This window comes from Plecotus auritus, assembly GCF_963455305.1.
Source record: "Plecotus auritus genome assembly, chromosome: 5".
NCBI lineage: Eukaryota > Metazoa > Chordata > Mammalia > Chiroptera > Vespertilionidae > Plecotus > Plecotus auritus.
In genome coordinates, this window is record NC_137776.1 from 176,021,295 (window position 1) to 176,044,455 (window position 23,161).

A 23,161-nucleotide genomic window follows, 5' to 3' on the forward strand; every position below is an offset into this window, starting at 1 on the left:
AGTCAGTGCCAAAGCGTCCAGTACAGGGCCAGGGAGACGGAGTCACCCCTCGGGCGGGCGGGCAGCTGGCCACTTGTTCCGATGGCCCTCTGCAGCTGAGAGCATCCCTGTGGTGTGGGAATCCCTAAGTAAGTGCTGGCACATCCAGTGGGGTGAGGCCACGGGGCCAGAAGGAAGACTTTCGCTGGGCCCCCATCCATATAGATGTATTTCTGGAAAGGCCCTGGTGGCTCATAAAATTCTATTTTTAAATACTCAACTGTTTCCAGTAACAGAGTGGGAGATACTTGTCCTGCAGTCCTGATGCCAAAGAGACTCAAATACAGGGTTCTCACCACCGCCGTCACCCGACACATACTCAGTCTGGCCCCAATGATTCTCTTTCCAGCTCCAGTGACAACAAAATATGGACATAACACTGCCACCACCACCACCATCACCACCAACACCACCACCAGCATCTCCATGTCCACGGTCACCACTACTGCCACTGAAATCACCATCGCCAACACTATCACTACTACTATCACCACTGCCATCATCATCATCATCATCACCAAAATCCCCACCACCATCCATCATCACCACCACTACAATCACCATCACCACCACCATCACCACTATAACCACCACCACCACCATCACCAACACTATCACTACAACTATTGCCACTGCCATCATCATCATCACCACCAAAATCCCCACCACCAGACTACCTGAACTGTAACCACCACCACCACCATCATTACCACCAAAATCCCCACCACCATCCATCATCAACCACTACTACCACCATTACTGCCATCATCACCACTATAACCACCACCACCATCATTACCACCAAAATCCCCACCACCATCCATCATCACCACCACTACTACCACCATCACCGCGATCATCACCACTACAACCACCACCACCATCATCACCACTATCACTACCACTATCATCATCATCATCACCACTATAACCTCATCACCATCCATCACCACCACCACTACTACCACCACCATCACCACCATCATCACCGCTATCACTACCACTATCATCATCATCACCACTATAACCTCACCACCACCATCATCACCACCACCACCACCAGCTTCTAGTCATTTCCTTTCCCAAATTCATAAAGGCAATCTTTTATATTCCTGTTGAATTTTAGAAAGCGCTTTCCTATCCTAAGTTTTCTCTTCATCAGTGAGAAAACCAAGGCTCAGAGAGAGGCCTTGATGCAAAGAGTGAGATCAACGTCATGAGCCAGATCTTAACCTTTGGACTTCGGGTCCGAGGCTATTTCTGCCGCACACTTATGCCCTTTCCACAGTTGGGGTACGCAAAAGCTCCCTAAAAAAGGGCCCCTGGAATGTCGGGACTCAAAGTGGTCTCAGCACACATTCCTTCCAAATCCCTCATCATTCCAAGGGGAGGACCCAAGGAGGGCAAGGGTGTGTGGGAGGTCACACAGCAAGTTCCTGATGGAGAATCGGGGCCAGCGCCCTCCTGATTAAATCCAGTGTGGCTGATGGGGGGAGGGGGTTGGGCAGGATGTGGTCAGTGGGGTGGAAGGGGGCAGGTTTGTGCAGGGTTCATGCTAAGGAGAGTGATATTACTCTGATGGTACTGGGGAGCCATGGAGGTTTAGGCAGGAGAGGGAGGACCACAGCAGAAGACCCTGAGGTGGCTGCTGCCAAAAGGCCTCCCCGCCAACTGCCTGAAATAGGCACGCATGTCATTTGTCCCCAGGAGCCCTTCGTGTGGCACGCAGCCATGTACACTCACCCGGACGCCAGTGATGCCAGGCGGGCCAGGGGGGCCATCCTCGCCCATCAGTCCCTCCTGGCCCTTCTCGCCACGCTCACCGTCAGGCCCAGGGTCACCCCTGTCCCCCTGGGTGGGAAGGGTATGAGGAGAAGAGAGAGAGAAAAGAATAAATTAGTCATCAAGCCCAACAGGGGGCCCAAACCTCAGGGCTCAGTCAGACGTCCACAGCTGACCAGCTCCTGCATTCTCTGTCGTTCCCTGAGCTGTCAAAGGGTTGTGCTGGCACGGCCCCGTGGCACAGGGAACATTCCTGACATGGCGATTGCTAGTGTCCGCACCTGGGCCGGGGAGGGGGTGGCTCAGGAAAGAGAAGACCCTGACCACGCCCCCTTACCCGTCCCCATGAAGTTCACAGGAAGGGGCCAGGCTCGGGAGACTAGGGCTCTCTCTCCAACGTAGGCACACGGGGAAGACAAGAATCACAAGAAGCTGAAATAAATGTTTACAAAGGAAAAAAATTCACCCAATTCTGGTTCTCAGAACTTCCCCATTTTTCTGAGTTGCATTTTCGACCTTTGTTCATGTGCAAACAGTTTACAATGTTCATAATAAGAGGTGATGGCTGTGATGGCTATGAGCCAGTCTCAGAGCAGCGAAACACTGGTTCCAGGATTACACAGCAGGTAGCAATGAGCTAAGCTTTAAAGGCATAGTCCAATGAGACTGCACGGTTCCATAGCTCTTTTGTTAATACCTTCCTCTACCGGGAGCACCATTGCTGTCTGCTCTGTGTGGCTCTCATTCTCACCGGCCCAGAACACTCCCTCTGGCGAGTGGATGGCAGCTAGCACTTACACAGAATCGCACCACCCATGTCCCGCTGTGTCTGTGCCAGAAGGGGGCATGGGCTGTTGCCCTTGGCCCCATGGGCAGAGTAGGTGCCAGGGGTGCAGCCCAGGCAGTGGCCGCAGAACGCTGCCTCCATTGGGGCTGGCAGGCCCGCTGGGACCTGTGGCCGGTCTGAAGGTGGCTCATCTGTGACTATCGAGAGACCATAGGGAGAGGGTATGACGTCACGGGTGCGAGGAAGGGTGGGTGGGGAGCGGGCTTAGAGAAGCAGTGTCTTTGCCAGTTTTGTTTCCTGGCACCACACTTTACGAGGGACTCAGATAAACTGGGGTGTGTCCTGGAGAAAGAGCGGGTGCAGAGGGCATAAAGCCGGAGCCTGGGAACGGGGTCGCGGAGAGCACGCACTGCAGGCCCCTCCTGCTGGGGCTGGGGCTGGGGCTCTGGGTGCAGGGGGCTGGTGTGAGGGGTTGCTGGGGCAGTTTCTAGCTCAGCAGGGAGGACTTCCCAGTGGAGAGGGGTCCAGAGATGACACAGAAGAGGGAGGGAGACTCCACGCTATTGTGTGAGCCAGCGCGGAGCAGACCTGGGCGCCAGGAAAGAGAGAGGCAGGTTGCTGTCTGAGGTTCCTTCCCACTGAGATTCTCAGATCCCAAGCAGGGCCTGGCGTGGAGACAGCGGCTGGCCTGATGACTCTCCTGCAGAGCCCCCGGCTCCAGGATTCCCCTCTGGCCTGTGGTCCTTGGCCACCCGCTCTCCGGGCTCTGAGAGGCAGGCAGCCTGCTCAGGTGGCTGAGCTGGTTTTCAGCCAAGGGCCTTGGCCCAGGCCCTGCAGGGGCTCTGGCTCCAGAGAGCTCCCCCCCCCCCCCCACATCTGGGCTCTCACACAGCTGGGCGGGCGGAGCGGAGGTGGGGTGGGGGTGGGGGGAAGTCCTTGTGGATCCATGCAGAATGGGCTCTGGGGTGCTGGAGAATCCCAAAGCTCTAGGACATCTGCCAATGCGCAGAAGAGCCTTATAAGTTGCCTAGTCAACTTTCTCCACTTACAGATGAGGAAACTGAGGCCCAGAGGGAGGCAGAGACTTCCCAACACCACACACAAGTCAGTGGCAGGGCACTGGCGAGCACCAGGGTACTGGTTCCTTCTGATGCCAAGGCTCAGTGCCCGGGGGACAATACCTCCCTCACCTCTGGGGTTCCGCTGCCTACATTCCAATCTTGCTGCCACTTCTCACCAGCTGTGTGACCCTGGGCAAGCCCCCTGGTTTGTAAATGACGCATGAGCTGGATAAAGGCTTGCTGTGACTAAGAGTCACCGCCGCCGTCCTCAGCACCATCGACAGGCTGGCTGTCAGCTCGCTATTCACCGTGAAGTGCCGTGCACCTCCCACGGGTTGTTTGCACCGTGACGGTGCTTGTCAACCAACGCCACAGAGAAAATGAGTTCTCTCCTGGGATTCAAGCGAGGACCCGGGAGGACACTGCACGTGGGTGTGGCTCCTCTGGCCCAGGGACTGGGGTGGACGGGCTTTGAGGGGGTGACAGAGGAAGCAGCCCGGGCTGAGGAGCCACGGCAGGTGCTAGAAAGACTGTGTGAGGCACCAGACCTGGGACGCCCTCCCAACCCACCTCAGCCACGATTCCAAGGAGCAGAAGCTGGCTGCCCAGAACCGGGCAAGCCTCGGCGTCCTGCCTGTTTTCTCACCGTGCGCTGGGGATGCTAAGGGATCTGGCTCCCAGGGATGCTGGGAGGATTACAGGTGTTCATTCACGTAAAGCTCTTAAGGCAGGTGGTACAAGCACACGGTGGGTGGGTACACAAAGCATTTTAGCCAGAATGTTCTTCAACATCACCAAACAGGGAACAGGCACTTGGCCCGGGGTGTGGAGGGGCTGTCGGATGCTCTGGTTTACACCCGAGGTGCAGCCGGGTTGAGAGAGGCAGACAGGGGGCGCTCTTGCCCTTGCAAGATGAATACAGGGCAGGTAGATGGAAGCCAGCAGGGGCCTGTCCCTGAGGCATCCTGGGAGAGGGGGAAGCTCTGGACCAGAGCAACTGTGGGGACAGGGAATGGGGGATGGGGGAATTCAGGCCCAGAGAAGAGGGGTGCTCATCTGAGCTCACATGGAGAATAAATGGATGACAGAGGGAACCCCGGGACATGGCATGTGGGAGCCTGGGCTGTGGGGGTCGGGGAGACTCACACAGTGTTACAGGTCAGCACTGGGGAAAGCCCACTCTTGGGTCAGGGATGGAGGCCAGAGACAGGCCTGAGTGGGAGGTAGGGCTGGTACCAGAGAGCAGCACCAGCACCTCCTTAAGGTTCCAGCACCTGCGGCTGACAGATGGCATGACAGGGCTGAGCTAGGCCCACAGGCTTTGATGCCCAGGAGCCTCGGGTTTGAATTTTGGATCCTTCTCTCGCAGCAACAGACACTGGACAAATGCACCTCTACCTCCCTCTGAGCCTCAGTCTCTTCCCCTTTAGGGTGGGTACATGGTGCCCAGAGCAAGCCAAGGCTTGGGTCTTGGCTGTGCTAATTGTCAGCTGTGTGTGCTTGGGTAAGTTGGCTAATCTCTCTGAGTCTCTCTGAGTCTCTCTGTTTATCTAAATACAGAACTTAGCCCATAGTGTGGATCAAGGTGATCCATGCAAAGGACTTAGCGGAGTACCTGGTACATGCGTGACTAGTCCTCCATAGGTAGTGGCTTACAGATCATGGGTGGTGATGATGATTTTCCTGATCTTTTAGGATGTTTGGAAGATAATTGATACCAAAGCTGCTGGTGTTCAGGTACCACCCTTAGCCAAGAGAAGCTGCACTTTTGAGGAGAAGGGAAGTGGGGAGGAGTCGAGGGTGTGTACAGTGGGCAGGGTGGGGGGTGGGCCCTGGACAGGGCTCACCCTCGCCCACTCTCAATGGGAACAGCCTGAGGTCTGCTCTCGGGGCTTTAGGAGAACATGGTGTTTCTGGGAGAAAACTTAGAGACTGGATGGGAGAGCAGTGGGAGGACAGGGAGGGGCGGTTCCAGGACAGCCCTCCCACCGAGACCCTGCGCCAAAGGACACTTACCTTCAGCCCGTCGGGCCCTGCAGGACCACTGTCACCTTCGAGGCCCGGCTCTCCCTGGAAAGCGTGGTGGGAAAAGACGAGGAGACATTACTGGGGAGGAGCCCCATGTGCTTTTCCTTCCTCCCCCTCCTTGGAGCAGGACCCTCAACCCCTGATCTCCGGGCAGTGGGGCCTGGCACACACACAGTGGGGGCTGGCTTTGTGAATGAGCAGGGGGGTTGAGGCACCCACTCAGTTCCAAGAAAGGAGAGGCAGACCCCAAGCACAGCCTGCTATCTGCAGAGTAGGCTGGGGTGGAGGCTGCATGAGGTCTCGAGTAAGAAATTGCTGGTCACAGAGCCATCCTGGTTGGTTGGCGAGACCGGGAGGCAGTGTGGCTTAGTGGTTGAGAAAGGCTTTGACGTCAGGCAGGCCTCAATGGTCCCACTGGACTTCCCAATCATTGGCAGTTGGACCACAAGCGAACTACTCAGCCCTCACAGGAGTCTGTTTTCTCATGTGAAAATGACGAGCAGCCACAAATGGTAATTGTTGGCGATACTATTCCTGGAATTGGAGTGAGTCCTCACGGAACTCCTTGGTGGAATCCCATTTCTCAGATGAGGAAAGTGAGGCCAGCCCTCAGGCTTTCTTGCCAGCAAGCTTGGGCATGATACCCAGATCCGGATTAATAAAAAAGAAACCCATTTCTTGGTTGCAGGCCTTCTCAGAGCCTTGAAAATGCTACTGCTAATATGTACGAGGGAACACCGAGCCTGCAGTGAGTCCCAAACGTGTTGATCACAGAATGCTTTTCTTGGAAGCCCACCTCTACACTGTGGAGACACTGACCCACCAAGAGAGACTGACGGAGCCTGTAGAGATTCATGATCTATTTCTGCAAGTGAGGAGACAGACTCAGGGAGGTTGAGCAAAGCCCTCCCTCACCCCAATTTGCTTCAACTTACCCGCTGCCCAATGAGGCCTTGCTCCCCAGGGGTGCCCAGAGGCCCAAGGTCACCCTAGGAGAAACCAAACACAACTCCATGTGGTTGGGTAGGGCCAGCCCCAGCCCTCACTAGCTCTGATTGGGGGTGGGGCGCCTTATTCCCAAGAACCAATAAGAAACTGAATCACACCAACCAGAGCCCCTGTGGCAGCGAGCCCTGGCCACCACCCCCATCACCACAGCTCACACTTCTATAGGCTGTTCTAAGTGCAATGGGCCCTTTAACAAGGCTTGGGTTAGGGGCACAGTGGAAGATCTGCGTATAACTAGCGTCGCCTGGCATACGCAGATCCCCAACCTCGGATCTGACCCTTGGACAACACAGGTTTCACCTGCACTGGTCCATTGAGAAAGTCCTCCTGTAAACGAACATGTGCAGTTCCAACCTGCGTTGTTCAAGGTCAGCTGCACATTTTTATTTCACACATTGAATTTGCATGACAGCTACCAGGAACGGCATCTCCTTTTTGTAAGTGAAGACACTGAGGGGCCCCGGGGGGAAGTAACCAGCCCGCATTCATGGCTAAGAAGGAACAGTTCAGGTAGTCTGGCTCCAGGGAGTAACAGCTCGGAGATGGCAACTCTGGATGGCCACCGCGTTAACTCTCCCCCAGAGCCTTGAAGAGCACCCCAACAAGGAAGAGGCCCTACGTAAGCCAGAGTCAATGTCACCCCCTCTAAGGGACCCCAAAAGGGTCTCTCTCCTGCAGTGATTTCCAAGCTCCCTGCCTATAACTCTCTCCCTGCTGGTGTCTGGGGTACAAGGAGGAAGCCAGCTCTGAGCCCTCAGCCCTACCCAAACGGTCCCACATCTATCTGTTTTATTGACGGGGTGGTTTTCTGCATTGTTCGAGCTAAGACGGACAGTCCCAGGCCTGGTCCGACTCCCTCTGAATGGCTGGGAGGTGCAAGCACAGATGGGGGTCCCACAGCCGCTGGAGGACCCCCCCAGGCCCTGCCTCCACAATGCCCTCAGGCCACCAGCATCGTATCGCTCCTCAGCTGGGGGCCTGCTGAGGGGCAGCGTCCTCTTCCAGCACTGGAGCGGGGAGGCAGCTCTCCCCGGAGCCTAGGTATCCATGGGCGCTTATTTGCCAGCAGGTGATGAGGAGCATCAGTGCTGAAATGCAGAAGGTATCGGGGGCCAGGAGGCAGGGCTGCCCCACCGAGGGGGTAGAGGCAGGTGCCAGAGAAACCTTTGCAGGGCGGGGGCTCTGGGCCGGCTGGGCCCTCTGCCGTGGTCACGGTCAGGCCCAATCCCCAGCCAGGTGCATGGAGAACCCATTATCCTGAGCACAAGAAAGGTCCATTTCTCTCCGGGGGGAAGGACGTGGCCACCGATTGGAAGCTGGTTTCAACGAGTCATTCCTCCTCACCTTCATTCCGGCTTCCCCAGGAAGGCCCGGTTCTCCCACTGCCCCCGGCGGCCCCTGCAAGAAAATGCTATTGGTCCCTTCTAGAGGAAAAGGCCATGCCTCCCTCTGGCTGTAAGGGAGGCGATACTGAAGGAGGCTCAGAGAGGGCAAGGGACGTGCTGAACGTCACACAGCGTGAGAGTCAGAGGGGTCTGGGAGCTTGGAGCTGGGACTAGGGGAATGGAGGTGATTGGGCTCAGGCCGCTGAGCTGGGGCTACCCAGAGGATGCTGAGCCCTCTCCCTCTCCAAGAGTGTGGTTTACCACATTAGGAGCCCCTTGGCAAGCACGAGGAGGAAAATTTCATGATTCACATAAGGCCAGGGGAGGAAGCCAGCAACTGCTGTGCTCAGGGCTGAGTGATTCCAGCCCTTCTCGCTGCAGCCGGCCAGGAGGACCAGGGCGGGAAGCGGCCCTGAGTTATCGCCATTGGCATGGCTGCAGCCCTCGCATAAACCCTGGGGCTCAGTCTTCTCCTCTGGATAAGGCAGCGGTGTCTGAGGCTCCTTCTGAGCTCCTGCTGCGTGACCTTAAGAAGGCTGGCTCTGCAGTCAAACCTAAGCTGGGTCGCAGTCCCAGCAGGATGGGGGTGGGGCACCGCTGCTTTCTCTGGTGCCAAAAAGAGGCACTGCCAACCCCCATCCCACGAGTGTCTTGGCACCCTGCATCCCACCCACTGCCCCCGGGAGTCCAGCTCTGCACCCGATGCCATTAGAGGGCACCTGCCCTCTGCCAGGGTCCTACCCTTCAGTCTCTGCAGCGACCCCTAAGGAGGTAGGCTTGGAGGGGCTGACACCTCCTTAGCAGCATCATGGGACAAAAAGGGTCCCTCAGCACTCACCTTGGGTCCCATCTCTCCTGGAGGGCCAATTGGTCCCTGGGGTCCCTGAGGGCCCTAGAAGACAGATGGACAGACACACAGACAGTTGGGAGAAGCCAGCCTGGGCCCTCTTTGGGACTGGAGGCTTGATAACGCAGTCTGGAGGAGTAGGTGAGGGTGAGCACCCACAAAACTTGCAACTCGGCAGCCCACGCCCCACCATGGATCACACTGAGGGTCCAGGTGTCTCCAGTGCACCCCCTCCCATCCGTCTGCACACTCCTGTTCACCTGTCTGAAGCCCAGGGTGCCCTCCCTGCTCAGAAACCTCCCAGCTCTGGGGCCTTGCGCACTCTGTTCCCTCTGTCTGGATGCCCTTCCACCTCAGATCCACTTCTGGAAACCCCCACCCAGGCCCTGGCCAACTCACTGTTCCAAAGGGCATCTGCTTGGCCCTCAAGATGTGGGGTTGCAGTGTGGCCTGGGGGACAGGAGCCACCTGTGCTCCCCCTGCCCCAGTGGGGACTCTTCCTCCTGAGCCCCTGGAGGCTCTGTCCTCTCCTCTCCATCCCGGCAGCACCCCTGCACAGCCTCCTCGTGGGTCCCAGACACTCTGGCTGTCCCTCCCCGCCTTGTCTCCCCCTCCCCCTCCCCCGTGTCTGGCTCTCCCCCTCCAGCCGCACTGGGCTCTGCAGTTCCCAGGCAGCTTGTTAGTTTAACCTCACCCTCCCGCCCTCCTTTGGCTTTTCACTGTGCTGAGCACCCTACACACATTTTCTCCTGTCATCTTTACGGCAGGATGGCAAAGGCATGAGGAGCCACTATTCCCATGTTACTAGCAAGAAAACGGAGGCTGGAGGCTTAGACCCCACCCAGAGCCCCCGAGGTCCCCAGCCAGTGCTCTCTCCACCAACCGAGGCTGCCCCGTCAGCCCAGCACTGTCCCTCTCCGACTTCTCTCCAGTGTGACCCCTGGCCCATGCCACCTGCCTGAGCAGGGATGCAGATCGGGGAGGGGAGGGCACTTACTGGTTCTCCTGGGAGGCCCTTGGTGCCTGGCGGGCCCGAGGGGCCGGGGATGCCCTGCAGAGATAAGCAAAGGTGACTTTAGTCCCTCGGTGGCCTTCTCTACCCTGCCTGTCCCCTTGCCTCAGTCAAGCCATCACAGCTTATGAGGGTCCTACCCCCACTCTCTGCTGGGTGATGGATGGGGACACCCAGCCCCAGGGGAAGGCAGGCTGGAGGGTCTCCAGGGCAGGGAGTGGGCACCTAGAACCTCTGGAGCTTCCACAGCAGGATGGGACCTTGGCTAAAGGGGCTGCTCTCCTCCCGCCCAGCTCATGAAGTTTCAAGAACTGGTGATACTTACAGGAAAGCCTCGTGCGCCCAAGTGCCCTCGCTCACCGGCTGCACCCTGGAAGCATATTTGGGTTCATTAAAGGCACGTGTCACAAAGCAGGGAGCGGGGAGGGGCTGGCAGCCGCGGCCTGACGTACCTGCTGCCCAGGCTGGCCCAGTCTGCCCTGCGGTCCTGGGGGGCCCTGCGGGAAGCAAAGCACTCGGAGGTGGAGAGGGCACTGGGAGGCCCTTCCCAGAGGAGGGACCGCATTCCCTTCCATGGGATCCACCCCACTCCCAGGGTGCAGTGGGGACACTAAGGGGATTGGCTTGCCGTAGGTGCCTGGGTCCAGAAGCAAGGACCAGGTGCTCCTGAAGGGAACAGAAGCATCCTGGGCTCTCAGGGGCCCTGGAGGGGTTTGGGGTCCTAGGGAAGGGGCCAGAGGCCACGTGTGACTCCTCCTCACTCACATGCTTCTGCACTCTCTCTCATTCACATGCTTTCTCACTCTCACTCTCAGCCTCAAAGCTCCTTCTCCATTTCCCTGACCCGTGCCAGCGCTGGGGAGAGGGGGCTGGACGAGTGGCCGGAGAGCTCTCAGGAACGACCCCCCAGCCTCTCAGGGGCCCCTGGCTGTCCCCAAGGCAAGGGGTCTGGTGCTGAGGAGGGTGTGAACTCAGGTTCCTGGAGGTGAGAGGAAGGGAAGGCCATAGGGGTCCGTACCTTCAGACCCCGGGACCCCTGCTCCCCAGCTGGTCCATCTGGTCCTCGGGGGCCCTGAAACAGAGAAAAGGGGCTAGCAGTGGACAGCAGGGGTCTCCCTCGGGCTGGGAACCAGGAGGGTGGGGCTGCCTAGAGCCTTGGGCTTTTCACTGCTGGACCCTGAGGTGCCCTCCTCCCATTTCCCGCTCATTCCCACCCTGAGGTGGGCGACCCCTGTGCCGTGCGCCTGCAGAGAGGGCTCTGCGGAGGGCTCGCCTGGGTGGACTCAGCTAGAGGCCTTGCCATTCCAGAATGGGCTTGGTGGTACATTTAAACCCTTTAAGGAGACCTTGGGCGGTCAGCCAGCCAACCCATTTCACAGACGTGGAGACTGAGGGCCAGAGCCAAGGAACACATGGCCAAGTCTCCACAGATAGGTCTTCAGACTCTGCTGTCTCATGCTTTTCCCAGAGTGCACTTGGGCATAAACATATGAACCACAGTCCTTGGGGAAACTGACAGAGAAGGACCTGGCAGCTCCCGCCCCAGCCAGAAGTACAAGCTAATGTGGCCTAGCTCACACGCGGAAGGGCATGAGCAGGACAGGGGGCAGGCGGTTGTTCCCTGGAGTTCTGGGCTCAGGGCTGAGCCTCGAGACAAAATTCTTGGTCTTTTGAGAGCAGGCGGAATTCCCCCTTGCACCCACTGCACAGATGGGAACACTGAGGCCAAGGGAAGTGACTTGTCTAAGGTCCCTTAGCACATTAGCAACTGGTATTCCTTCCAGGATGCCACCCACTGCCCGTGTCCCCCTCCATGGGTTGGGACACAGATGGAAAAGGTCCCCATGGAGAAACTGTGGTGTCTGTTCTGCAGGGGTCAGAGAGGCTGTGTTGGGGAGACACAGAGGACCCTATGAAGGAGGCTGGCCCACCCAGCCTGGGAGCTTGGGGACTGGCCACAAAACAGGGCTGGGGAAGTGTCTGGGTGGAGGGAGGGTGACAGATGAGAAAACTGAACAAGAAGAAATTACTTAAAAACGGAACAAGGAAATTTTCAATTACTAACTGAGCTGGAAAAAGTGACGATTCCTCTTATCAGCTGCCCGGCGTTCCGGATGCTTCAGCTCCACACCACAGCCTTAGATAGTGTCTCACGGGCCAAGTGAACTGGAATGGGAGGTCACGGGGTGGTGGGGGGTTGCAGCTGGGTGGTTTGGCTGGGAGCCGTTGTTCCCAGCGTCTCCAGGCTTAGAGCCCAGGGGGGTCCAGTGCTCCACACAGGGTGCTCAGGAAATGTTATGTCTTAGAGACAAAGGGCTGCTCCTCGCTCAGCCTCAGTTTTCTCATCTCAGAAATGGGGATGAGAAACCTTTGCGGCAAGGCAGGGGTAATGCCCACAGGCAGCCCCGCAGACGGTCTATGTAGTAAGTGCTCAATAAAACCTGGTTCTGCCAGAGGAAGCGGCAGGCTCCCAAGGGCCAGGGCACAGAGGGATGGCTCAGTGAATCTGCATACAGTCCCTTCCTCAGAATAGGCAGCTTATATCCTGCTGTGGAGAACTGGCTGCGAGTTTTCACAGGTTCAAGACAACGTTTGATTGCAGGGTGTGTGGTGCAAGTTCTGGTTTTGCTACCAGCTTGCTGTGCAACCCCAGGAAAGCCCCTTTCCCTCTCTGGGCCTCAGCGTCAGGTGGACACTGCCAGACCATGTGTTAACCTGACTCGTGGAGAAGGCTCCAGTGGAGATGAAGCCAGATTGGGGTGGGGCATCCTGGGTCATGGAAGCCAGGACAGAGGCTGGGCAGAAGGGTGGGCATCTGGACCTTTCTGAGAGATATCTTCTGGCTGCTGGCCTGTCTCTCGCTGAGGCATAAACCTCCCTGGAAAGGGAGAGCTCCGGGAGTGGAGCAGAGGCCCAGAAGTGCCGAGGGCTGGGCCTGAATCACACAGCACCCTGCTTATCCTAGGAATCGAAGCCTTTCTGGGAGAAAGGTTATGCGATCTGTAATAACAGTAACAACAATAGCAGTTGCAGCCATGGCAGTGAGAGCTGTTGTCTTCATTTCACAAGTAAGGAAACAGCCTTAGTCACCCAGCTGGGAAGTAGAGGAGCTAGAATTTGAACCCAAGTCAGCCAGTTGCCCATTTTCCCCACCACTATCTGTCACTGTGTATCAGTGTGAGAGTGAGCTCCCCATCACAGCAGGTGTGCAAGTCAGGGCCTTGAAGAGCCTCCCAGGAAGGCTCTGCACTGGGGCAGGGTGTTAGAGAAGACACCGTCTAAAACCCCTGTTCCCCAGGGGACTCTGCTATCCCCTGGGAGCACCAGAGAGCTCCAGAGCCGGGGCTGGCTCGGGAGAAAGAGGACCAAGCTTCCTGTCCGGAGGGAGAAGGAGGGAGGAGGCAACGGGGCCCGCTGCCCTCCCTCCCCAGCTTCACTGTGCAGCTCATACCCGCACCCTTGCTCTGGCCACTCAGCAGGTTGTCCTGTGTCCTACAGGTCCCCCGTCCTGACCCTCCTTCCCCAAGTGAGCATGACTGACCCACCCCACTGGAGGCAGGCCCGGGATTCTATCGAAGCCACATGTCTGTTCTCTGGGACTCACTTCCCAGGAAGATGTTTGAAGTCACAGCTGGGGCTTGGTGGGGAGGAGCCCCTGCCTGGGACAGAAAAGCTGGCCAATCGCAGCTCTTGTGTAAAAGGGATGGATGATAGAGAGGGAATGAATAAGTGCCAAGCACATGCTACACACTACTGCCTGCCAGGAGCTGACCTGTGTGAGGCACTGATGAAGGGATGTAATCCCCACGGTTGGTGCTGCTGCTACCCATTTTACAGAGGGAAAAGTGGAGGCCCACAGAGGGGAAGTCAGGATTCAGGTCTGCTGACCGCTAAGCCTCACTCACCGGAGCAGAGCTCCTGAATCTCAGGAGCCTCCAACACCCTCAAAGTGGATGTGTGGAGGGAGAGTGGAATCTGCCACTGTCTTCTCCTAGCACCCTGCCCCAGCACGCAGCTTCCCGGCAGGCTCCCGTAGGCCAGACCTGCACACTCCTGTGATGGGGAGCTCACTCCCACACTGATCAACAGTGACCGGTAGTGGAGAGTAAAAGTGGGCATCAAGCTGACTTGAGTTCCAATTCTGGCTCCTTACAACTTCCTCCTAACATCACCCACCACCCCTTAGAGAGGTTAAGACACGGGACTGAGGTCCCAGAGCTGATAACTGGGAAGACTGAGACTTGCCCCTATACCTACCTGTCTGACCCCAGAGCCTCTGCTCTTTCAACTGGGGCCCCGTGGACCCAAACTCCGTCAGCAATTCTACCAAGAACAGGATGAGGTCTGGGGCCTCATCCGGCCTCTGGCCTCAATCCCTTAGCGGTCATGTTTCCCAGGGCAGGAGGGTGGAGGACTGGGGTGGGCAGCCGGGCCCATCTGCACACGGGCAGGGAAGCAGCAGGGCCTTGCAAACCTCCAAGTCCATTCTCCATGGTGCATATGGGGAAACTGGGGCCCCGAGAGCAGCAAGGCCTTGCCAAGGTCACAGAGCCAACCCGGAGCCGTAGGGAGGGGCTGGGGATGGGAGCTGCTCAGAACTGAGCTTTTTAGCAGCCCAGCGGGTGCCTCTCTAGGTCCCCCACCTCCGCAACTACCCCATCTGTGAAGTGGGCAACAGTGGCCTGTTAGGCAGGGGACACAGGGGGCAGACCCCACAGGGTTTTTTATAAACTATTTTTTATTAAAATGCTCCTCAGAAGAGAAGCTTGAGGCACCTATGAAAAGATGAGACTTTAGATTAGAAATAGATAATAGGCCAGGATTTGCTAATTCACTGTTAAAAAGGGCTTTACATTTGCTCTTAGGTATTTTAAAATAAACGAGTCATTCTTCCATGTCCCACATAAGACATGTTACCTACATTAGAATTATATAAACCTTTAGATGTACGTTTAAATGGTTTGACTTTGAATCTTGTCAGATCCCCCAGGTTTTGCATTCCTGCCAAACCCAGCGGGGGAAGGGACTGGAGTTCCTGAAGCTCCCCTCCCAGCCAGAGACTTTGATGTGGCTGGGAGCCTGGGCTTCCTCAAGCAGGAGATGCATTCTTCCAGCCACTGCTGGGGAGGGGTGCTGGAGCGGGCTGGGGGAGCGCAGTGAGCTGAGGGGGCCTGAGTCTTCCTCTGGAGCGAGGGGGCAGGGCCTGCGCCAATGTAGCTCAGCCTCCAGCTACTGTGGCCTCCAGGAGGCAAGGTACACAGGTCAGGTGGGCTGTCAATGGGCCTCGGTCCATGTGCAGAGACCCAGGACATGCTGCTGGGAGGGGCCCTGCCGGCCCGAGGAATGCCTCTTAATCTCCCCTTTCCTAGGCTGACTGCTCAGGCCATCTGGTTCAGGGGAAAATTTAAAACCACTTGAAATTCAGCCAAGGGAAGCATAATCATCACCGATCCCCAGTATGGCGCGTGGATAGCAGGCCCGGGCTGCCTGCACTACCTGCGCCATCTCATTTCCTTTTTACAGGCTGCATGGCCTGGCACCTGGACGCCAGTGGGTGCGGGAAACCACTCCATCAGCCCTCCCTGCATGACTGAAAGTCAGGCTGCATTCAGTGTGCAAAAGAGCCATATCCACTGGGTTCAAATCCCAGCTCTGCCACTTTCTAGCTCTGCACCCTGAGGCAAGTGACTTAACCTCTCTGTGCTTTAGTTTCCTTGTCTGTAAAATGGAATTAAGAATAACACCTACTTGATAGGGTAGCATTGAAGATTAAATGATTTAATGTATGTCTGGCACACAGGAAGTACTAGTGATTATCTCTGGCTACCGTAATCAGACCAGCCCTTGCTTAAAACTCTCTATGGCTCCCCACTATCCTTGGAGCATAGCCCATAAGCCTAGCTCTGGTGTTTGAGGCCCTGCTTGGCGTGGCATCTGCTAATTCTTGGTCCCATCCCTTTCCCCTGTCCCTCGGTTGGGGATCCCTAAACATGCCACCATTCTCTTGCCTGTGGGCTTTCCCTCGGCCTGGAATCTGGCACCAGCTCCAGCACTGCCCTCTCCCTGAAGCTTCCCTGGTACCCTGTCCAGGTGAGGTGCCTCCTCCAGGCTCCCAAGCTGCCCCATGCTTCCGCCAACTACACGCTAATGACCCTAAACTGGCTGTTTGACCAACTTGACGGAATCAAAAGGCAAGCAGGTGTCATGCCTGACCTAGTCTGAGGGGCCGGCACAGAGTAGGTGTACACAAAAGGTGGTTGAACGAACAAATGAACGCACAAAGCATTGGTACCACAGAGCCCATCCGTGCCCACTGGATGGCAAGGCCTGGTGCTCAGAAATGGGTTGGAAAATGGGTGGGGTCCCACAGTGAGCCTGGAACCCTGCCTGGTGCTGGGAAAGTCAAAGACCTCAGCAGGGGGCGGGGGGCCAGGTACAGGAGGTGGTCTCCCCAGCAGGGGACCAGTGCCAGCTCCCGGGGGCAGGGCCTCACTTACCCGGCGTCCCTTGGCTCCCCTCATGCCCAGCGGGCCTCGAGATCCTGGAGGGCCCTGTGGGGAGAAGAGTTGGGAGAAGCCCTTTGTCAGGGAGTGAGTCCGGCACTGAGGGTGAGCAGCAAGGGGCAAAGCCTGGCCTCGGGAGCAGCCCCTGCCCAGGCTCAGCAGCCTTCATGTTAAAGGCTGTGGTCCCGTGGGAAAACCTGTCCCACTAGGAGAAGCAGAGGAGAAGCTGCAACGCTAAGCAGGACTCGGTCTGGTTCCTGGGCCTCAACCCTTCCTCTCCTTCTCGGGGAGGCCTCCCTGCACGAGCCATTTCCTCCCTTATCTCAAAATCAACAAGCAGAAGCTACATGACATTTCTGAAAAAAGGATCTCCTTAAATTCCCATTTCCTCTTTTTGTTGTTGTTAATCCTCACCCAAGGATATTTTTTCCATTGCTTTTCAGAGAGAGTGTGGAAAGGAGAGAGAGAGAGAAACATGGGTGGGTTGCCTCCCCCATATGCCCCGATAGGGGGCAGGGAGCAAACCGGCAACCGAGGTATGGGCCCTTGACCAGGAATCAAACCCCTGACCCTTTGATGCATGGGCCGATGCTCTAACCATTGAGCTACCAGTCAGGGCCCATTTCCTCTTTCTCCCCCTATCAGCAAGGAGAATGTGGCAACCCAAGTTCTGTCCCCAACCTGACCCCAACTATCACGTGAGAGCTCCCTGACAGCCTAGAAAGAACCCTGGGGGGAGAGAGGGGAGAATCAGACCACAGCCCCAAGGAGAGGGAGGGGAATGGAGGCTTACATGGGGAAGGGAGGGTCAAGGGCGGGGGAGGCTGGGTAGGGAAGGGGGTAGTGAAGGGGTGCAAAGAGAAGGGCACTGTCCTGAGGAGGATGCCAGTTATCCTGGTTTGACGTTGGAATGACAAGAAGAGGCGCACGGGAGATAGAGACAGGGAGGAGGGACAGACAACAGGGCTGGCTTTGTTCCTAGCACCCGGCCCTGCACAGGCCGATGGCATGGAGGTAGCAATCTGTTGAAGGAATGATGAATACGCAAACAACTGAAGAGAACAGAAGACGGTCGGGAGGGAGAGAAAGGAGGCAAAGAGAGGGAGCAGGCGGTCTCACTGCCCAATTTCTCTTCCCAGGTTCCAGCCCCAGCTATACCCATCAGGCAGCAACTGCACCCTCTGGCCGGCCAGGACCCCTCCACAGCTACGTGCAAATCCCAGCTCCGCCACTTACTTATTCTGTCGCTTTGACAAGTGACTTAAACTCTTTGGCCCCAGTTTCATAAACTAAAAAATGGGGATAAAAGGATAGAGCAGTTCAGCGGCCAGTCTCAGACTGGCGTGCTCCTTGTACAAGGAAGAGGGGGTGGCCTCAGCCCCCTCCAAATACCAGAGAGCCCCAGCTCCATTTGTGGCCTCAGCAAAAACTCCTCCAGCTCCCATCTCTCTCTCCCTATGGCCTCGAGGGGTGCGGACCCTCCGGCTGCTGCTGCTGAAGAACTAATGTGAGGGGCTGGGTCCCAACTGACCCCTGGCCAGCAGAGCAAGCAGGGTGTGAAACCAGCTTGGCCCAACAGAGAGGCAGGTCCGACTCCCGGACGGTGGAGACCACGAGGACTGGGTGAGAAGGGAGCTCAGACAGCAGAAGGCATGCGATGCGTCACTGGGAAATCGCAGGAGCCAAGTCTCCGACTTAGCGGCAGTAGAGCCAAGTGCTTACATGGGCCAACTGCTCCACCAGAGACAGAGGTTCAAATCCTGGCTCTGCCACTTACTCATTCCGTCAGTTTGGCAAGTGACTTAAACTCTTTGGCCTCAGTTTCGTCAACTAAAAAGTTTAGATAAGAAGAGCCTCTGCTTCTAGAGCTGCTGAGAAGACGCAGTGACCTGGCTGGTCCCCAGGAAAGAGTAGCTACCAGCTCTCTTAAAGGAGAAGGCCAGAAACTGGAGCTCTCAGGACCTGACTGTGTCCCCTCCCCCAGCCATGGGGAGTATAATCTTGACTGATCTCAGGGACTGCGGAAAAACATGGGTGTTAAAGTGTTTGGAAAAGTGAGAAAATGCCAATCAGATGGGAACAATATTGCCAGAAATATCCCTTTACTAGTAATCGTCGTATTAATAATCGTGGTAATTAGTGTAGCTAACAAGTAGTAATTATTATTACTAAGACCATTCATAAGCACTTAGTATATGCACGTTGTTTGCTGAGCAGTTACGTCATGCACTAAATCATTTGTCTGACAACAATCTCGTAATGAAGGTCGTATTATGCTGGCTTACAGATGGGGAAACTGAGGCTCAGGGAAGCCGTGGGTGTTGCCAACAAACACACAGCTAGTAGGTGGGGGCCCAGGATTTGACTCACATGTGTCTGATTCTACAGTCGGTTTTCTGACCTCCGTGCTCTCCGGCTTCCCCAGGGGCACTAGGGGCAGCCGGCTGGCAGAGGGGCCCCACGAGATCCAAGGGATAGCCCCAGACTGCAGCAGTGAAGGGTCACTGGCAACCTTGGGATCTGATTTCACTCAGTCTGGGCCAACCCATTGAACAGATGGAAGCACTGAGGAAATGGGGCGGGAGGAGGTCCGTTGAGCTACGGAGGTGGAGAATTCCGAGGAGGCCAGCACCTTCCTTCTGTGCGCTGCCCTGGATGTCCCCACTGTTTGCCCACCTCCCACTGGCCTCCCATTTTGTCCCAGCAACTCCTTCAAGGCTTTCTTCTTCCCACGGGACAGATGGGGAGACGGAGGCCCAGGGAGGCCGGAGTCCAGGGGTGCCAGAGTGAGGATCTGATCATGGTCCCCAGCATCCTGGTACTTCGTCTCTGACCCTGGGCACCTCCCACGCTGATGGGTTCGAATCACTGTTTCCAGGAGTGTTTCCTGGGCCCTGGTGCTCAGGTCCTGTGAACACTGGGGAGGGAGGTGGGACGTAGCCTTTGGTTGGATGGCTGGGCCCTTGGATTCCAAGCTGGGTGCCTTAGCCTGCAAACAGCCCCTCCAAATGTGGCTTTTCCTCCTCCCCACGATCCGGGAAAAAACATGCCATTGGGGGCCCAGAGTGCTGGCGTCTGACCTCAGCTCTGCACTCTGAGAGCTTTCTACCTCATCAAAAGGACTGTGGGGGCAGGCAGAACTCGCAGATGCCCGTCATCATGTTTGGATGATGGTCACTTGTGGCCAGGTTTCTCACACCTAGCACTGCCTGCCACATAGTAGGTGCTCAGTAAAGATCTGTTAATGAGTGAGAGAACGATTATAATCGGCATCCCCACTAGACAGTGAGAATCTTAAGAGCAGAGCTATTTCTTACCATTTTGCACCCCTGGAGTTGGGCATAGGCTCCGCACACAGTAGGTGCACGCAAATGTTTGAGAACTGAGCCGGCCTTGCTTCCCTAATTGGCGCAGAGATCTGGTGTGTGCACACTTTCCTTGGGTTCAAATCTCCAAAGGCTCCCGTGGCCTCCTTCATCAGACCCTAGGGAGCCCCTCAATCCAGCCTTTGGAGGAACTTGGGCAGCCTGAAGTTATCCCCCTGCCCTGCCCGGGGGTCCTGACTGGGCTGGGCGCTTCCCTCCAACCCTTTCCACCTGTCTGGAGCCCATCCCTCCATCTCCCAGATGGACCCCTAGCCCCGAGCCCTGGCCTTGAAGTGGGTACCCTTGCCAGTCTCCACATTGTCCATCAGCAGAGGCAGAGGGACCAGAAGGTCCATGTTCTAGGTGAAAGCCAGCCCTCCCTACCCCCACATCTCCCCAGGAGGAGCAGAAGGGGCCTCTGGATTTGGGTGCTCCTACCACACCCCTCCCCCAGCCCTCCTGCCTCTCCCATCCCTCCCTGCCTTGGGATCCTCAGGAATATTCCGGGTTCCTCAGTCATCACAAGAAGCCCAGGACCCCTGCCTCCTCGGCTCTGATCCCCAGCCCATTTGTCCCCAGCGTTTCCCATTTCTTCCCTCCTTTCCCCATAGTTTCTTATTTATTGGGTTCTCCCTCTCTCCCTCACGCCAGCATAGAATCTCCTAAAGGACAGACAGGGACTGCTTTCTGCCTTGTTAATGGCTGCATCCCCGCTCCTGGCCAGGCCCCAGGCATAAATTTCACAGTATTTCCCCGAGTAAATGAACAAAGCCATAATGATGCTAATGATCAAGATGCCCCCGTGTAATAAACATCACTATGGAATGAACATCGCTGTGGCATGAATGAACATTGGCCGCATGGTTTCATTTAACTGTGCAATCACACTATCGTGACCACAGTTATTTTCTCTATTTTGCAGCTGAGCACCATTTAGGCTCAGAGTTCAGTGATCTGCCCTGGCAAGACAGTCAGGGAGCAGTGGAGCTGGGATGCGAACCCAGGTCTGTCTGACTCTGAGGCTTGGATGCCTCATCCTCACCTGACAGTGGGTTTGAGCTCAGGAACACGAGAGCTCTGCTTACCGGGGGTCCAGGCTCTCCGGGGGTCCCAACACCACCGGGCGTTCCAGGATGACCCTACGCAGAGAGAAGAAAAGGAAGGACTAGGTGGTGGAAGGTGTCTCTTCCTCCTTCAGTCCCTCCCGCCTCGGCCGGCTCGGCCCCGGCCCAGGGACACAGAGCAGCAGCCAGGCCTCCCGGAGGGAGGAGCAAACCATCCTGAGTGTCTGGAGGAGGTAGAGGCGGCAGAGAGCAGAGCTGCCACCATGGCTGTGACCGGAGAGGGCTGAGGGATGCAGACTTGCTCCTTACCATTGACCCCTTGGGTCCAGGCGCTCCTGGGGGTCCCATCATGCCCCGGTCACCCTGTGATGGAGACAACAATTCAGGGAGGTCACAGCTGTGGGTGGCTCTGGAGGGTGCAGGTGCAAAGGGCTTTCCAGAGGCCAAACAGGGGCAGGGACTTGCCCAAGGTCTATAGAGAGTCCTTGTCCAGCTCATGGCCACATCACTCAGAGGGTGCTGACAGGGGAGGGGTGGGGGTCTGGGATTTCACCCAGCAGAAGTGAAGACTCTTGGCAAGTCCAGGGAGGCCTCAGCTCCACTGCAGCATGCTACACGGTGGCTTCCCTCAGGCAAGGATCGTCCTGATCAAGGATATGCTAATTGCACGTCCCCTTTGGTCTGGGCCCACGCCATGTGGTCCTCATTAGGCCTGGCATCCCCTAGCTGCATTGCTGAGGTGGAGATGGCAATGGAAGCATTTTTCATTCTCCCCACCCGCTGCCCAAACCTAGATGAGATGCCGGGAACGCTGTCCTCTTGACCCATCCTGACAGACTGGCAAAGAGGGTGAGTGTAGCAGACGGAGCTATGGCCGGAAGGCAGGGGTTCTGGGTTCGAATCCTGGCTGTTTTTGTGAGGCCCTGTTTCTTGTGTCCACCCTCCCAGCCATCAAACATTTATTGAGCATCTACTATGTGACCAGCACGATATGCTAGACCCAGAAGACAAAGGGTGAGTAGACGTAGGCAGATCCTGCTCAAATGGAGCGAGACCCAGTGTGGTGAGGAGACGGACACCCATTGCCAAAATGGATGTGAAGTGGGGCCGAGCAGTGACGGAGAGGGTCTCGGCGCCAAGGCCTTTCGACAGGGGGTTTGACCCACTGGGTGCAGGGGTGTGGTGGGGAAAAGGTCCCTGAGGAAGTACAGCTTGACCTGAGAGCTAAAGGGTAATTGAGTCATTTAGACAAAGGGTGGAGGGATGAGAGTGGGAAGAGGGTACCTGGCGTGGGAACAGCATGGGCAATGGTCTGTGGGCGAGGAGGGGTGTGGGACATTTGAGCAATAAGAGGGCAGAGCTGGCCTTGACATTGCACTACAGTGATGCAAGACATCACCGCTGAAGGCAACAGGGGAAAGGGCGCCCTGGACCTTTCTGTACTCTTTTTGTGCAACTTCTTGTGAATCTATAATTATTTCAAAATCAAAAGTTAAAATAAAAAGAGGGTGAGGAGAAAGAGGGGGAAGGGGAGGAGGAGGAAAACGTGGCGGCCAGTGGGTCTTGGACACAGGGAGTGCTGAGGAGGGCGGCTCAGGATAAGCCTGGGGTCAGGTGGGGTCAGATGAAGGTAGATGCTTCCCCTCTCTGGACCTCAGTTTCTCCATCTGCCCAATAGGAGTAACATCAGCTCCTCCGAGGACCTGCCTGAGGATGAGATAAGCTCCAGGAAGGAAAGTGGGTGCCCTCCAGGGTCCAGGGGGCGGGGGGCGTGGCGGGGGGGGTGGGAATGGGAAGCCACAGGCTGTGGGCCACCTGGGCCAGCCCGAGGCAGAGTGACTTAGTAGGCAAGCGTGGCCTTGGATATTGAACCTGGTTCAAATGCCAGCTCTGCCACTTCCTATCTGGGTGACCTTGAGCAAGTCACCTCCTCAATTTGAGCCTCTGTTGCAAAAGGGACAAAGGTTCTTTGAAGGCCCAGATGCCAGGGCAACGAGGACAGCCCAGGAGAAAGAAGTCTGAACCCCCCGCCCCCCCAGTCAACCAGCCCCTTCATCTTTTCAAAATTGCACAGCACAAGCTCTGTGTGTTTAGATGTTCCCTGCAACACAGCTTACCTTTTCTCCCACGATTCCTGGCTCCCCGACCAGACCAACGAAGCCCAGGAGCCCCTGTAAGAAACATTTACGAAAGCAAAGGACAGGAGGGAGCAACGTGAGTTCCAAGGCAACCTCCCGCGGCATCCCTCCGCTGGGGCTGTCTCCCTCCGGAGTCCCCTGC

At 56.7% G+C, this 23,161-nt stretch overlaps 1 protein-coding gene across 3 annotated transcripts in view; it reads right to left on the minus strand.

Moving 5' to 3' along the window:
* The window catches only part of COL27A1 (collagen type XXVII alpha 1 chain), a 127,286-nt gene that overhangs the window by 24,794 nt on the left and 79,331 nt on the right, over window positions 1-23,161 (minus strand). For all 3 annotated transcript variants that reach the window (XM_080669168.1, XM_080669169.1, XM_080669167.1), the window contains exons 25-37: window positions 22,999-23,052; window positions 21,191-21,244; window positions 20,903-20,956; window positions 16,447-16,500; window positions 10,968-11,021; window positions 10,402-10,446; window positions 10,275-10,319; window positions 9,935-9,988; window positions 8,929-8,982; window positions 8,050-8,103; window positions 6,633-6,686; window positions 5,686-5,739; window positions 1,783-1,890 (exon numbers count right to left, since the gene is read on the minus strand). In XM_080669168.1, coding sequence (XP_080525294.1) covers window positions 1,783-1,890; window positions 5,686-5,739; window positions 6,633-6,686; window positions 8,050-8,103; window positions 8,929-8,982; window positions 9,935-9,988; window positions 10,275-10,319; window positions 10,402-10,446; window positions 10,968-11,021; window positions 16,447-16,500; window positions 20,903-20,956; window positions 21,191-21,244; window positions 22,999-23,052 — 738 coding nt within the window. The remainder of the gene's footprint in view (window positions 1-1,782; window positions 1,891-5,685; window positions 5,740-6,632; window positions 6,687-8,049; window positions 8,104-8,928; window positions 8,983-9,934; window positions 9,989-10,274; window positions 10,320-10,401; window positions 10,447-10,967; window positions 11,022-16,446; window positions 16,501-20,902; window positions 20,957-21,190; window positions 21,245-22,998; window positions 23,053-23,161) is intronic.